The sequence below is a fragment of the Glarea lozoyensis genome (assembly GCF_000409485.1).
Source record: "Glarea lozoyensis ATCC 20868 chromosome Unknown GLAREA4, whole genome shotgun sequence".
Taxonomy (NCBI): Eukaryota; Fungi; Ascomycota; class Leotiomycetes; order Helotiales; family Helotiaceae; genus Glarea; species Glarea lozoyensis.
In genome coordinates, this window is record NW_007360999.1 from 1,712,371 (window position 1) to 1,726,523 (window position 14,153).

Consider the following 14,153-nt stretch of genomic DNA (forward strand, 5'->3'; position numbering starts at 1 on the left):
AAGTATACAATCTCAAGCTTGTAAAGCTCGCACTCTCTTTGTTTCTACACCTTTCTCTGGCCAGAAACCCTTACATTAGAAACTGAAATGCGAAACAACTCAGATGACGTTGTTTTGACACACTTGACAAGCTCATAAAACTAATTAGAACTCAATACAGAGAAGATCCATTCGGTCCGTTGAATCGAAAGGACTTCGCCATTGAGAGCCGTGGATATGCATGTAGAGAAATGAGGTGGCGCGTACAGGAGAATACCTCTGTCTGAAATTACTCTTCAAGACCATTGCATTCGTTTTCATTGATGCTTTCGAGATCTGGATAAACAATTGCAAAAAGCAACTTTCAATGACAAAAGTTCGTTGGGTATGGTGCTCGAACTACTGTGCTGTGAACTTGCAAATCCAAAAGTGGACATTCCACTTCCGAACCCGGAATCGGAGCTCGGGATTCAACATGTTAGATAACGGAAAACACCCACCCACTCCTGATAGTATATCCCATTTCTAAAACCATGTGTCAAAATAACATGCTCCATTTGATATATATTCGTTTCTTCCCTCATCCTGAAGTTTCTATTCCATCTTAAAAATGAAGGCGACCGCGAAATTCCTCCTCGTTAGTGGGGTTATCAGCGGGGTAATATCGCACCAGATACCACTTCATGAGCAGGATTATACACCGGATTCGGTGGAAGAACTGGAGAGGAAATGGGGATTTGAGGTTAGTTATAGCTGTTCCTTTTGTTTGAAGGAATTTAGTTGGGTGGAGTTTTGTGCCTCACTGTTTCTCAAACGTGCTCATTCTTGCTCTTCTTCCCTTTTTAAAAGCATTCATCTATAAGAAGAGCGTGGCTCTCGAGCATTGATTGTAAAACATCTCTTGCTCAGTAGTTCAAAATGTTCCCTTTTGACACCTGTTGGCTGATTATTCTAATAGTGGGGTTTTGGAGGTGTGAATACCTTCGCCCATCTAGAGCACTTGAAATGCCTCACCAACCCGGATGCACTCTTCGATATTGGGGTTCTCGGCGTACCATTTGATACCGCAGTATCGTATCGCCCTGGTTGGCAAATCCAAACTTTCTTGACAACTGAATTCAAACTGACCTTCACTCAGGAGCGAGATTTGGACCTCGCGCGATTCGTGCAGCGTCTTCAAGACAGACGTCGTTCCGATCATTCAATCCTAGAGCTGGAATCAATCCGTATATGTCATGGGCGAAGATCCTCGATTGTGGTGACATCCCTGTCACCCCAATGGATAATGCCATGGCATTAACTCAGATGACTTCGGCATATCTCGAACTCGGCAATCGAGCACCGTTATCGTCAACTGGCGGAAAACATCCAAAGATCATATCGTTAGGAGGCGATCATTCTCTAGCTCTCGCCGCGCTAAGAGGTCTGAAGAATGTATACAAAACTCCCATCGCAGTATTACACTTCGATGCTCATTTAGATACCTGGCACCCAGAGAAATATCCGTCTCCCTGGCCGAGTGCCCAGAGTCAATTCAACCACGGAAGTATGTTCTGGATAGCAAGTAATGAGGGATTAATCATGAATGGTTCAAGTGTCCATGCTGGACTTAGAACAAGATTGAGTGGTGAGGACTGGGGTGATTATGAAGACGACACTCGTCAAGGTTTTCTCCGGATATCTTCTGATGATATCGACGATATTGGTCCAAAAGGAGTTATTGATGCAATTATGAACCGGATGGGCACCGAGATTCCCGTTTACCTCTCAGTCGATATCGATGTCATTGACCCCGGACTCGCTCCTGGTACTGGAACTCCCGAAGCCGGTGGTTGGACAACAAGAGAGTTGATTCGTATTCTCAGAGGCATTGAGGGATTGAATGTGGTTGGAGCTGATATTGTTGAAGTTGCTCCAGCATATGATGGCGTTGGTGAGCAAACAGCGCTAGCTGGAGCTCAGGTTGCGTATGAGATTTTGACGAGCATAGTCAAGAGGGGATTGGTGGATATGGGAAAAGTTGCAGAGGTGCCTGGAAGGAAGAATTTGGTGACAAAGGATGAACTTTGAGGTTCTCGACGAATGAGATATTCGGAAAGGTGCCGCCAGGAAGCGTGTGGGGCATGACAAGTCTAATAAGGGAGGGAATCGGGTATGTATGTACTCGCTTATAGTGTAAGTAGCCAATATCAAGCATCTTACACCAATATCACCTCTGGAAGAATTAAGTGATTCAGAATCCAACACCGGGATGGATAGCGTTTGTACAACATCTTCTAACGGTTTCGAATAAGGTACGAGAAGAGCTATCCAGTAATCATAGCTCGCCAAACCAACCAACGCCAGCGCACCACGAAAATGTGGCGAAGTTTCCAAAAGAAAATCGCCAGAAATACCAACAAAGCCCGCCGCACCCCACTCGAGATTCAAACCAACAAAGAGGGTCAATCGTACTAGCGCTATTCTCGAAACTAGTGAACTGGAAATATAAGTCATAGGCTTTAACATCATGCAGTGTTTTCGTCCGGGTATCAAATTCGGCCTAAGCAAACTGAAATCACATTGAAAGTAACGTTGGCGGAAATTGTGTCGGGTGCGGCTGAGGAAGTGAAGATGTGCTGCAAGGATCGCATTGCTGCTTACCGAAACACGCCCCAAACTCGCCTAATTATATGACAGGGCCTCAATTCCCGGTTGGTGTGGTTATACAGGATCTTAAGACGAAACTTGTTTGAGGCTTGGCAAGGGAGGATTGGGAAAGAAGATCAGATCAAAGATCACAAAAAATCATGGGACAGGGAAGATGGTTGAAAAGAAGAGGTATGTAAATTTTGACCCCGAATAGATTACAGGATATCCGTTTGATGCAACGTTCTAAAACTACCATGTCCAATTTTGACTCCAAACTCATTGTTCCCATTAAACATCACACACGTTTTTGAAAATACAAAGCTTAAATCATAGCAAGAGCACCGAGAACAACGGCACCAGCAGCGAAGAAACTGCCTGGAGCTCCGGTAGCAGCGGCACCTGATTGAGCGGTGGATGAGGAAGAAGCAGCAGCTCCACCCGCGGCACCGGTAGCAGTGGTACCGCCGGATACAGATGTGACGGTTGAAGAGAGTGTTGCGGTGGTCATGTAGCTGGTTGGGGTGTAGGAAGTATAGACCGATCCACCGCTGGTGTATGCGACGGCAGCAGATGTCTGGACTGCATATGTGGAGGTGATCACAGTTGGGTAGACTGTAGTGCTTCCGCCAGTTACTGAGGTAACAGCTGTTCCGTTACCTGCAGCTGGTGGTGGGAGGGCAATTGACTGAGACTTTCCGGTGGTTGGAGCAGTATCGGTGAGATTCTGGTTCTTGAGTGCGGCTGCTCCCTCTTTGTATAAAGCTAGAGTCTTAGCACCTTCTTTTGGTGCGTTGATGGCGCCGACCATGCCATTCTGGCAATGCTTGCCGGTTGTCTGCGAGCAGTAGAACCAGATTGGGTCTCTGGATGTGACGGTGATCTGAAATGTTGTTGAGGAAGTCTGTCCTACTGGAACTGGAACGAATTCGGAGAAGAAACCACCGGAGATTGGTTTACATGGTGCTGCGAAAGATGATTGTGTTACGGTGTGGTTCTAGGAAATGTTAGATTGGTTGGAGAGGAGGATTGGAGAAGTATTTACCTTTGGGTTGAACTTGAACTCAATGATATCTCCAACCTCGGCAGTGATGTCTTCTGGGCTGAAGATATTTGGCTTGTCTGGAGATACAACACCAACTTGGACCGGAATAGTGACAGCTGAGGCAGCGGCGGCGAAGGCCAAAATGGAAGCGGTAGTGTAAAGCATGTTGGCTGATATTACTATTTGATGGAGATTTGTGATAGAGATGATATACAATTGATGAGATTGCAAAAGGAGATGGTAGCGAAGGTGTCTTGAACGGTGGAGAAGATTGATGCTGATGGTGAGAATGGTTTCAAAGCAAATATTGGGACTTTCCTTTATACATACATTTCCAACGTTTACTCCAACCTGGCTGCCAGGGGCCCAACAGCCTACCTACAGGGCGTGTACGATAATAGGATGGCCTTGGCCTCGGACCACCAGCCTTTGTCGCACGGCGCTGTGCCGGAATAGACTCGTTCCATTCCAGAGCCACCACCACGATGTACAAAGGTCGCGGCCGACACATGGCGAAGGCTGACAGTAAGCAGGGTATAGGTAAGGTTGCTGGTCCCTTATTACTCGGCTAACAACATTATCGCAAGGAGGCTTTCCATCTGATTTGACAAATCATATACAGACTTGACATGAAAATATGGGGACAAGCGAACAACACAGGGCTGTTGGTGGACAAAGAATTCGAGGAAAGATACTTTCCGTTTGGTCTCACGAAACGCGGCAAGCCGGTGGCGTGAGATGGTGCATGGTTGTAAATAGCAGGACCGCAGCAGGAAATACTCCGTATGACCAACGGCAGTCGGCTACGCTGCGGTTGAAGTCAGAAATAGCTGTGTACGCGCTTAAAACGCGGATTAGCGAGCTTCCGTGATATAAGCATGGAATATAACAGCCAATGGGCTAGCGGTAAATATGCGACCATGAAACAAATTTGCGAATCGTGATTGGGTGGATGAGGAACTGGAAACAAACATTCTGACATTCAACAACCTCCCAGCCTCCTCGTTGCTGCGAAGGTACATATGTTGTATGTGAGATATGTTGGTGTGTGTAAACGAAACGAGGGATCAGGAAGAATTGTTTTGGAAAAAGTTTCGAGTCGAAGGATGGCGGTACAAGGAAGCTAACCGCATCGAGTACATGGGAAGCACCCATAAGAGGCAACAAGATGAGTAAGATGAAGATATGTGTAGCTTTCCATGGACTAATTTTGTGCCTTTCGTGAGCATGACTTGTTGTACATTGGACAATGTGCCAACATACTCTAACCAACATTGAATAGTCGAGCATCCACTAAGCCAATTCTAAATTCAATAAATGTACTGTTCCTGCGACCAAGACTATTCAAAAGCGATTTGAGCGCCCAGAGCGACAGAGCCGTAATGTTTAAAAGCTCGATAATGCAAACCCCAAAACAATCGAGTGGTTTGTAACTTAATCTACCGCATCGACGATATCAAGCTTCTCTTCGTGGCTTTTCAGGGTTTCGTCTCGTCTGATCGTTCCATGAACATGTAAGCTTAAACCCCCGAAGTTCTCATTCCCAAAGAGGTAGCATGTGGACCGAAAAACGTCAAAGCTAGTACTCCCCGACGATAAAGATGCTTGGGAGTGCCAAATAGAGCTGAAGAGTTATTCGAGACATGATTTCATGATGTCGTTCTTGGATTTCGCTGTTCGACCCTGCACCACTTTTGAGATATTCATGTATTTATCTATCGTTACTAACAAACAATAAGTCCACGAGTGGTTTTGTTTTCAATGTCATAGCTGCACGTCTATAGTTGGAGACACTCAGAGACAAATTAGCACAACCAATAATTGAAGGGAAAGTGAACATGTGTGTACCAAGTCTTCGTTGCATATCTGGAGGACATGGCATGTTTGAAGGTGTTGCTAAGAGGATGCAATTGACTGTACCCTGCATGCTTCAAGAATGGTAAATCATCTGAATCCATGCGGGGCGAAGATCCATACCAGGAAGTTTAAGCATGTTATTCCGCTGGCACGTCATTGGTTATCCAACATAGGTACCCTCGAAACATAATATTCTTAGGCCAGAAAGATCTTGCTGCAACCTGTAGCATGTAGATCATGATCGACTGGGATCGTATATCCTGATAACCAATAGCTCTCCCGGTGTCGTCTAATGTTGAGGTTGAGGTATTGCCAGCACTGCCTCTGCTCATTCTTGGGTGTTGGCAAACATGTGCGCCAAGAATCCGTACAACAAGCTTTTTCAACCAGTAACCGGATTCTCTTCTTTCTGCCAATGGATTATCTCTTGATCTGGAATATTCGAATCCTCATGCTCCATGTTGGGTTTGCACAGAGGTATTGCTTTCCGGTAATCATATAATCCTTGTGTCCTGGGAGATGCTCGCAGACAGCCATTTGTACGAGAGATGCTGTATTATACTTGCCGCCACCAGAGTTAGATATCGATTTGCTGGGTTTCAAGAATTTACTTCGAGGTACCAACCCTAACTCAAACACAGCCTTCCTCGATGCTCAGATGCAGTTGGGAGGCACATGAACAGACTTTATCACTGGGCTTTAAACCATGCGTGCCACCGAGTCAACTTGAAATCTTGGAACCCAGAAAAGAGATTATGTTCAGGCAGAAGTCGACTTTCGAAAGAATGTTAAGTTGTCATGAGGTAGTATGGCGGACAGCAAGTTTTGGTGGTTGACGTACAAGTAGCATGGTGCGGCCGAACCTAGTATGAGAGGCACAGTAAAGTCTTCATCGAGCTATCTTTGCGATATGAGTACGTTACAAGATCATTGGAATAGTCTTCAAATGAAAAAAGTTGACATCAAATGGGCTGAGACAATGAGACGAGACATCGTCAAGGCGCGACGGTCGGGTCTTGAGATCTTCAGCATGATAGCCATGGAATTTGGGATATATAATATATGAGATTATGGATAAAAGAAAAACACCTGCTAATATATGCACATCTGTCGGTCACTTCCAATAAATATACAGATGCTGGGTCGGGAGGTTTTCGAGCCGTTTCAGCCATCTAGTCATCATAGATCTTCTTCTCGAATTTAAATCCACCCTCTTCGAGTCGATCGACAAATTTTTGACCAAGGCAAGCAGGCGTGTAAACTCCGCCCTCTAATTTGTGTTCATCACGAAGAAGTGATAGGGCAGCTGAGGCTACTATCATCGCAGTGACTGCCCACATGTCAGCACAAAACATCAGATTCAACCTTGGAGATGTACTCACGGTCGTAGCCGGAACCCTTGAATAAGGCTCTTGCAAAAGCTCTAGATGCATTTGGCTCTTGAACATCTTGTTTTGCGATGCCCTTGTACTCTACAATGCCAATTTTCGATTCTTCTTTCGTAGGGCCATCTCCGGGCTGTACAACAAACTTCTTTAGGAGCAATCTTATGAATGGTATTGAGACAAATATTGAGCCTAACACTAGTCCAAAATGGCTCATCATACCGGACAGGTAGTTTTGAGTCTTCTTGTATTCGTTGAATTCGAAATTGGGGCCATAATTGTTTGGCCCTCCAAGTAGTCCCCATGATCGGTGGACTTGAGGTTTATCAGCCACGGTAAAGATGTAAGTCGTCAAAATTCCTAAGTCTCGAACATAACGACACCCAAATAATTTGGTGGACCACGGAGCTGAATCTTTGACTTGAGGTCCAGGAATAGGAGATAGCGCATAAGGTCTTGATGCTGCGTTAAGCTCTTTCATAGAATAGACGTCAAAAATTGAGAAAATGGTACTGAGTGTACCGCCAGATGGCTTGGAACTAATAAGATGTAAGAATTAGCTGGATGTATTGACAGAAGCACGTTTCTCCAAAGCTCATCAACGATCAGAAAAATGTCTTTGCATTTTTTTGAAAACATCTTGCATCACAAGCAATGGAAGGGTTGATTGATCTTACGCGAAATTTGCAGACAGAACTACTTCAGCGGTTGGAACAGAGAATTTCTCGCGGATCATGTTGACAAGAACCCAAGTCATCATATCGGCCGGTGCCGAGTCAACACCGATTTGAGGAATCATGATACTTCCACTGGCTTTGGCAGTTCGTTCATATTTTTTGATCATTTGATTATGCCATACTGCCTCGCCAGTGATATCGAGGTAATGAGTTCCATTGTCTGCGCAAGCTCGGAAAGCTGGTTCACCGTGGAGTGCGTAAGGACCGATTGTCGTGATGAGAACACTGGTTTTCTTCGCCAAAGCATCCAATTCATCAGAGTTGAGTGAACATATTTCAATAGCTGTTCTGGTCAGCATTTATGGATTACCAGATACTTGTGAGTATTCGAAGCCAATATTTTTACAAACAAAAAACCAACACAGGATTTGACGCCATTGGATAGGATAATTAGGATCAAGGAAAGCAGAGACTTACCAGGTTGACTTCCTTGGGGATTGACACCCTTGCATTCTGTCAATACGCCTTCTAATTTGCTTGCAGAGCGTCCAGCGATAGCCCAATGAAGATTCGAAGGGAAATGGGCTGTGATGTACTCTGCAGTCAATTTTCCTGTATAACCAGTTGCACCGAGGACAACAAGGTCATATTGCCGTGATGATGCCGACATACTAAAATCGTCAACGAGATGTTGGTTGCCCGGTAGTAAAATAATAGCGCCCTCAATTCAAACAGAAACTCAACAGTCACAAATTCAAACAAACATATATACAAGACGGTCTCTGTCCAGAAAGTGTCGGTGTATTCCAAGATTCCTAGATGTTTCGTATGATCCTGATCACATGATGATAGAAGGTTTGTCCTGCCTTAGGCCGTAATCGCAATCTAGGGCGCACATTCGCTAAAAATACGCCAACATCGAAAATACACTCGAAATTCAACCACGACCTCAACTCCTCTATCTCCACACACCAGTTCATCACAGCAACCTCAGCGAAGATGGCCAAACGAACCAAGAAGGTCGGTGTTACCGGAAAGTACGGTACTAGGTATGTCACGAATTCATTTACGCGCATCGAGTTTCAATTCCCATCGCCAAATTCGCATTCGAGAAGGTTCAACGTGGAACTGTAAAAGTTTTCGATGGAGAGCAGCACACGAAGAGGACCATTCGAGCCTAATGGAAGAATCGGATGGCTGACATTTTCTGTGTACGAATTATAGATACGGTGGTTCTCTCAGAAAACAAGTCAAGAAGATGGAAATCACACAGCACGCCAAATATGTCTGCACATTCTGCGGAAAGACCACCGTCAAGAGACATTCAGTCGGAATCTGGAACTGCAAGTCATGCAAAAAGACCGTCGCCGGAGGGGCCTACACAGTATCGTACGTATTTCATGGGGATAAGCCAACGGGGAATCGATATTGGCCGCCGCACAATAAGAATCGAAACTGACTGATAATTAGAACACCCGCCGCCGCCGCTATGCGATCAACGCTTCGAAGATTGAGGGAAATTGCTGAGGTTTAGATGGTTTGGGAAAATGTTTCACTTTACATTGGCTGGTGTATGGGATCGGGATCTCTCGCGGTTTACGAGTTCCCAGGACGTCGCTTTTACGATCAGAATTGAATGAAGCTACTTCAAACCAAGCGACTTCGTGCCTCCCTCATGCTACGCGGTCTACGCGATATTGCGATGCTTCGAACTTGGGATTTATGTGAAATTTTGAGAAAATGGTGATATGTGGTTGACAGCTGTGAGAAACTAATTATTCATGACAGCCGAACATACGGGACACGCGAATCAGGGCGAAAAGAGGGTTCCCTTGGTCCTTCGATATTACACAGTGTCACAGAGATGGTTCTTTCCTATCTGGCATATCACGGCGTACAGTCTCTACTGCCTATTTACCATCTACCTGGCGTTGGCCGCCCTCTCCAGCAAAGTCCCTGAACACAATCGACACGATAATGTTCTTGAAATTGAAGTATCTCTTCGAATCCCAATATCTCGCAGTGTTGATATTCAACACACAGCCGCTTGTAACGTGACGGATCGATACTTTGGCGGACTTGGATCGCTTACGATGGTGGGAAATCATCCTATCTCTCTGATAAGTGATTCAAAGCCCCCTTCCATGACTCATCTTCAGATGGCTTATTGAGTATGAATCTCCAGGTAACATATCGACGCCCAATTGGTCGTGCATCAGGCATATCATGAGTCACATGACAGTTACGTTGTCGATAATGTAGACATTCAACTCTCCATACATATCCCATCAAAGAGACTCAAAGAGCCTACTGGATTTCTAATAATATACTTCACTTCAAAACGGCACTGCAACACGAGGCACAAATACTGTGGGCTGAATAGATTAGGTTAACGCGGCCGGTCGAGGGTCTGCACCGTCATGTTTATCCTCCAGTCTTAGCTTCGTCCACATCTCCCTAAAAGGGCCGTGGAAACTTCCCCAAAACGAGCAAACACAATCACGATTTAACCCTATCGGCTGTTGCATCCGTTAGGCTTCCATTCCAAGGCAATTCCCAATCAGGACAACTCATCAAGCAAGAGGTCATATTTTTCCGTGGTCCCTTTTGGTCGTCTGTTACTGACCGCCTCGCTGAGAGAGGGGCAGTAAAAAGGCTAACGAGCCAATCAGTGCGGTTATTTCGGCCAGCAGCTCTGGGGTCGTTTTAGCGTCCGACCAGTTCCTCCCTCTTTCACTCCTCGACTCTGGACCTCGCAGACATCCATTCTCCTCCATTTTACTTCGCTGCACTTTCTGATATACTTCGATTCCTACAACAATTTTACAACCGTTCAGGTCATTTGAGCAAACCATTTTCATGACTTTCTCTGCAACACCATACAAGTCTCGCAAAAATGCACTCCAGCTTGGCTGATCAGTGCATCACTGGTGCTGGTGTGGCCGACTCGAACATGGTTCCTGACCGGCCCACGCCTGACGATATCCCAGGTGCCACCGACAACCTTGGTGCGCCAGAAGCACTCCCAACACCCACCACTCTCCCCGAAAGTCCCGCAGACTCATCAGAGAATATGGCAGATCAATGTATTGTCTGTCTTGAAGATTTAAACGCAGTTTCCGAGCCAAATGCACACGAAGTGTCGAACGGCAAGGAGGCAGCGGTTCCGATCTCGAATACCCTCTCAAAACAACCCGCTGTTTTCAGTAATCAGCTTGAAATCGCCGTCATAAAACCTTGTGGACATTGCTTGCACGATGATTGCTTGCGAGAATGGACGCAAAAGGCCAATAGTTGCCCGTTTTGTCGCCAAATCTTTAATTTAGTCGAAGTGTTAGATAGGGTTGGAGGTAAGCTCTCACTTTCGCTCTTCTACATTTGCCCAACACCTCGCGGGGGCAGGCTACGGTTGCCACCCTCTCACCTTTATTTTGGGTGTACTTCATCTGCGACTGGCTTCATACAGTGCCTGGTTGTTTAGCGAAGTCCCCCGCCATACGGCACAGAAACACTCCACTGTGCTCCAGCTAACTGTGTTTGTAGGAACCGTGTTATCCGAATATGAAGTCGAGAACAAAAAACAAGTGGCGTCTACAGATTTCGACCCAGGATGGATGGAAGAAGCCGAGGAAGAGGAAGAGGTCAGCATCTGTCCTATATGCTCAGGTTCAGACAACGAAGATGTACTATTATTGTGCGATGCTTGTAATGCGCCGTATCATACATATTGTGTTGGTCTATCATCGGTTCCCAGCGGCCAGTGGTTTTGCATGGAGTGTCAGGATGACGGTACGGAAGCAAGAGCTTTAGAAATGAGAAGCCTCATGCCACCCACACGAGGCGTTAGAACCCAAGAAGGCGCACGAAGGAATCGAAGACGTATACGAGAAGATCATTGGGTTGGCGCTTGGAGTCGCTTCAGCAACAGAGTTCAGGATGTAATGGGTATTGATCTAGACTTTGAGGATGAGGAGGACAGCAATATGGTCACATACCGGCAATTGCAACGGCGAACTTCCAGTCGAGCAAGGGAATTTGAGCAATGGCAGCAAAGAGTCAACATTGCCACTCGTCAAGGTGGTCAGGGTGCGCGCAGAGTATTTCAGGCAGTGGCACCACCTATTCGCACTCGATCCCCACCTACTCCCGTCGAAACGAGGGAAGAAACTCTAGCCTGGGGTGCCTTCGATAGATCCAGAGAGATGGATGGCGGAGCACCGAGAGCTAGTCGGAAAAGAAAATCGAGGTCTGGACGAACATCCGCGACAGCCTCTCCTATCGAAGGGTCATCCACCGCACATAGGGAGCCCGAAAGAAAATTGAAGCGTCCCCGTACTAGAAGGGTGTTGGAAGGAGAGCCCTCATCAAGTCGACAGCCATCTCGGCCTCAGACACGACCAGCAAGCAGAGTATCGCCAAATCGCCCAACCTCTCGAAATGGTGACGGGCCATCCTTCCTCACTTCTCTTTTGAGAGAGGTCGAAAGAAGCGACGACGATACATCTCGGCCTCTGTTTAGCGGTATGTCGGGATCTGATGGTCACCGAGTAACCAGCCCTTCCATCGAACACTCCTCGCCAGCAGCGTCACCTACCTCGTCAACTGCCCATACACCAAGAGCGCTGTCAACCACCCCACCTCCACAATTAGCGAAACGACATGCTTCGCCACGTCCTATGACTTCCCATGTTGACCCGGTGTATCCAAAACCAGATTATTCTCCTAATCGATCTCCAGGAGAACCAAGCAGAGAGATGCAACGACCGATTAGCCCTTCGACTGAAATCAGGCAACCACGACCTAGGAGACAAAAATCCAGGCCTCTCGCACTCGCACGATCACCCGAGACTTCACCTGCACGAAAAACCATGTCGGCCGAGGTTAAAGACGGCATCAATAGAATTGTAAAATACGCACTCACTCCACATTGGAAATCGGGGGGTCTCACCAAAGAACAGTATGTTGATATCAATCGCGATGTATCGAGGAAGTTATATGAGATAGTGGCGGATAAGGATCTTTCAGCAGAGAAGGAACATTGGGAGATGGTCGCCACCAACGAAGTTGCAAAAGCTGTTCAGGCAGTGAAACTTGACAAGGTGGCTACCAACGAAGTCGCGAACGCTGTTCAAGCAGTGAGAACTTGATTATATACTCACGAAATTCAACGAATGGGGAACTGGCGTGTTTAAGGATTCAAGGCGCATTTACGATACCCATATGTCATCAAAGGAGCATGTTTAGAACATCAAGCACTGGTGCTTCTGGTGTAGATACAGGATATCTATTTATGAGATACAGGCGTCTGGACATAGGGTCAATGGTTGCTAGCATTTTTGCTAGCTTTTTGCAAGATTTTGCACTCCATGTATTTTTGTAACATAGGAACAACATACACAATAATCTTTAAAGTAGAATTGAGCTATGAAGTTACTGAGTTTTATCATGCGCGAGATTATGGGTCAACTTCTGCTTATCGTTTTTGAATATCAGCAGCCTGGAATGAGAAAGATCAAAATCTAGGCGGGAGTTGCTGGACCTAGAACCGGGTTGTGCGAAAACGTCCCGTTCCGAGAGTCTCGCAATGGACAAGAAGAATGATAGTCGAACAGCATATTGACTGCTCCACTAGACTGGCACGAATGCGGTACTGTGTGCAAAGAAGCAAGATAAATAACTTCAACAGCAACCTGTCAACCTGCATATTTTGTTCAAATCAGCGAGAAGAAAGCTCCAATTCAGATTGTTTTCATGCGATTAGGTGATGTATTCGAGTCCCAATTGTGTCACATTTTCAAACAAAGACATTACCTGCTCACCTCACAAGTAAGGATATGTGTCCATGTAACTGACATGACCTTTTTTACACTTGGATTCTAGGAGAGGGAGACTTGCAGTAAATGGAAGGAGTCTGGTTATAATTCTTCTCTCGTTGTTAACGAAGGACGTTGTGAGATTCCACACTCGGGAAGGTCGTAATTGCGACGAGACTAACTGTGCATGTGCTAGTATTTTTCGGAGCTTGGTAGTATACCCGTACATCCGTCAGCTAAGGTGGTGTTGCTTTATGATGATGGACAGTAAGTGATTATTGTGTTGAACCGCACACCGCATGGAGACTTCTTCAATATGTAAATTCGGGACAATCCGTCAGTATACACGCACTCTCCCAAACACACGCCAAAAGTTTTTGCATCTATCCATCCGATGAATTGCTCTCCAATTCCTCCCCTGCCTGCCCTACTTCTCCCCTCCACGCAAAACCCCGGCGTCAAAAGAATGAGAATGTGAGCAGAAGCTATCTAACTGTTCCCGTATAGATTCGAGGGTACCGTTAGCGAAAAAAGCCTGTTCTAGGAGCTGCTCTCGTCACGCCGTAATGTTGATACGCTCTGGGTTGAGCAGGTCTCAGGATAAGGTGGGTGACTTGAATTATTTAGAAAAGAGAAGAGAAGGGGGGAGGGAACGGGATGAGGAGAAGGGATTTTTTTTGTGCCGGGCGGTGAGCGGGGTGTGGGAATTTTGTGGGGATGGGTTGTATGGCCTGTCGAGGATTTGGCTGGGTATGCTTTGGAAGACGAT

The 14,153-nt window shown here is 46.1% G+C and overlaps 5 protein-coding genes across 5 annotated transcripts; 3 read left to right on the forward strand and 2 right to left on the reverse strand.

The window, feature by feature from the left end:
• Positions 1–589: 589 nt before the first annotated feature.
• GLAREA_09927 (Arginase/deacetylase) lies at positions 590–2,049 on the forward strand (the record flags this gene model as incomplete). Its single annotated transcript, XM_008086523.1, has 3 exons — positions 590–721; positions 938–1,064; positions 1,118–2,049. The coding sequence occupies 3 exons, from the start codon at positions 590–592 to the stop codon at positions 2,047–2,049; spliced, it is 1,191 nt and encodes a 396-aa protein (XP_008084714.1).
• An 883-nt stretch (positions 2,050–2,932) lies between these two features.
• On the reverse strand, positions 2,933–3,817 carry GLAREA_09928 (Cupredoxin; the record flags this gene model as incomplete). Its single annotated transcript, XM_008086524.1, has 2 exons — positions 2,933–3,604; positions 3,653–3,817. The coding sequence occupies 2 exons, from the start codon at positions 3,815–3,817 to the stop codon at positions 2,933–2,935; spliced, it is 837 nt and encodes a 278-aa protein (XP_008084715.1).
• Positions 3,818–6,681: 2,864 nt separating this feature from the next.
• Positions 6,682–8,241, reverse strand: GLAREA_09929 (NAD(P)-binding Rossmann-fold containing protein; the record flags this gene model as incomplete). Its single annotated transcript, XM_008086525.1, has 4 exons — positions 6,682–6,839; positions 6,892–7,433; positions 7,572–7,914; positions 8,049–8,241. The coding sequence occupies 4 exons, from the start codon at positions 8,239–8,241 to the stop codon at positions 6,682–6,684; spliced, it is 1,236 nt and encodes a 411-aa protein (XP_008084716.1).
• A 329-nt stretch (positions 8,242–8,570) lies between these two features.
• On the forward strand, positions 8,571–9,105 carry GLAREA_09930 (Zn-binding ribosomal protein; the record flags this gene model as incomplete). The annotated part of the gene is made up of 3 exons (XM_008086526.1): positions 8,571–8,620; positions 8,796–8,960; positions 9,042–9,105. The coding sequence occupies 3 exons, from the start codon at positions 8,571–8,573 to the stop codon at positions 9,103–9,105; spliced, it is 279 nt and encodes a 92-aa protein (XP_008084717.1).
• A 1,362-nt stretch (positions 9,106–10,467) lies between these two features.
• GLAREA_09931 (FYVE/PHD zinc finger) lies at positions 10,468–12,718 on the forward strand (the record flags this gene model as incomplete). Its single annotated transcript, XM_008086527.1, has 2 exons — positions 10,468–10,921; positions 11,115–12,718. The coding sequence occupies 2 exons, from the start codon at positions 10,468–10,470 to the stop codon at positions 12,716–12,718; spliced, it is 2,058 nt and encodes a 685-aa protein (XP_008084718.1).
• Between the last annotated feature and the right edge of the window lie 1,435 nt (positions 12,719–14,153).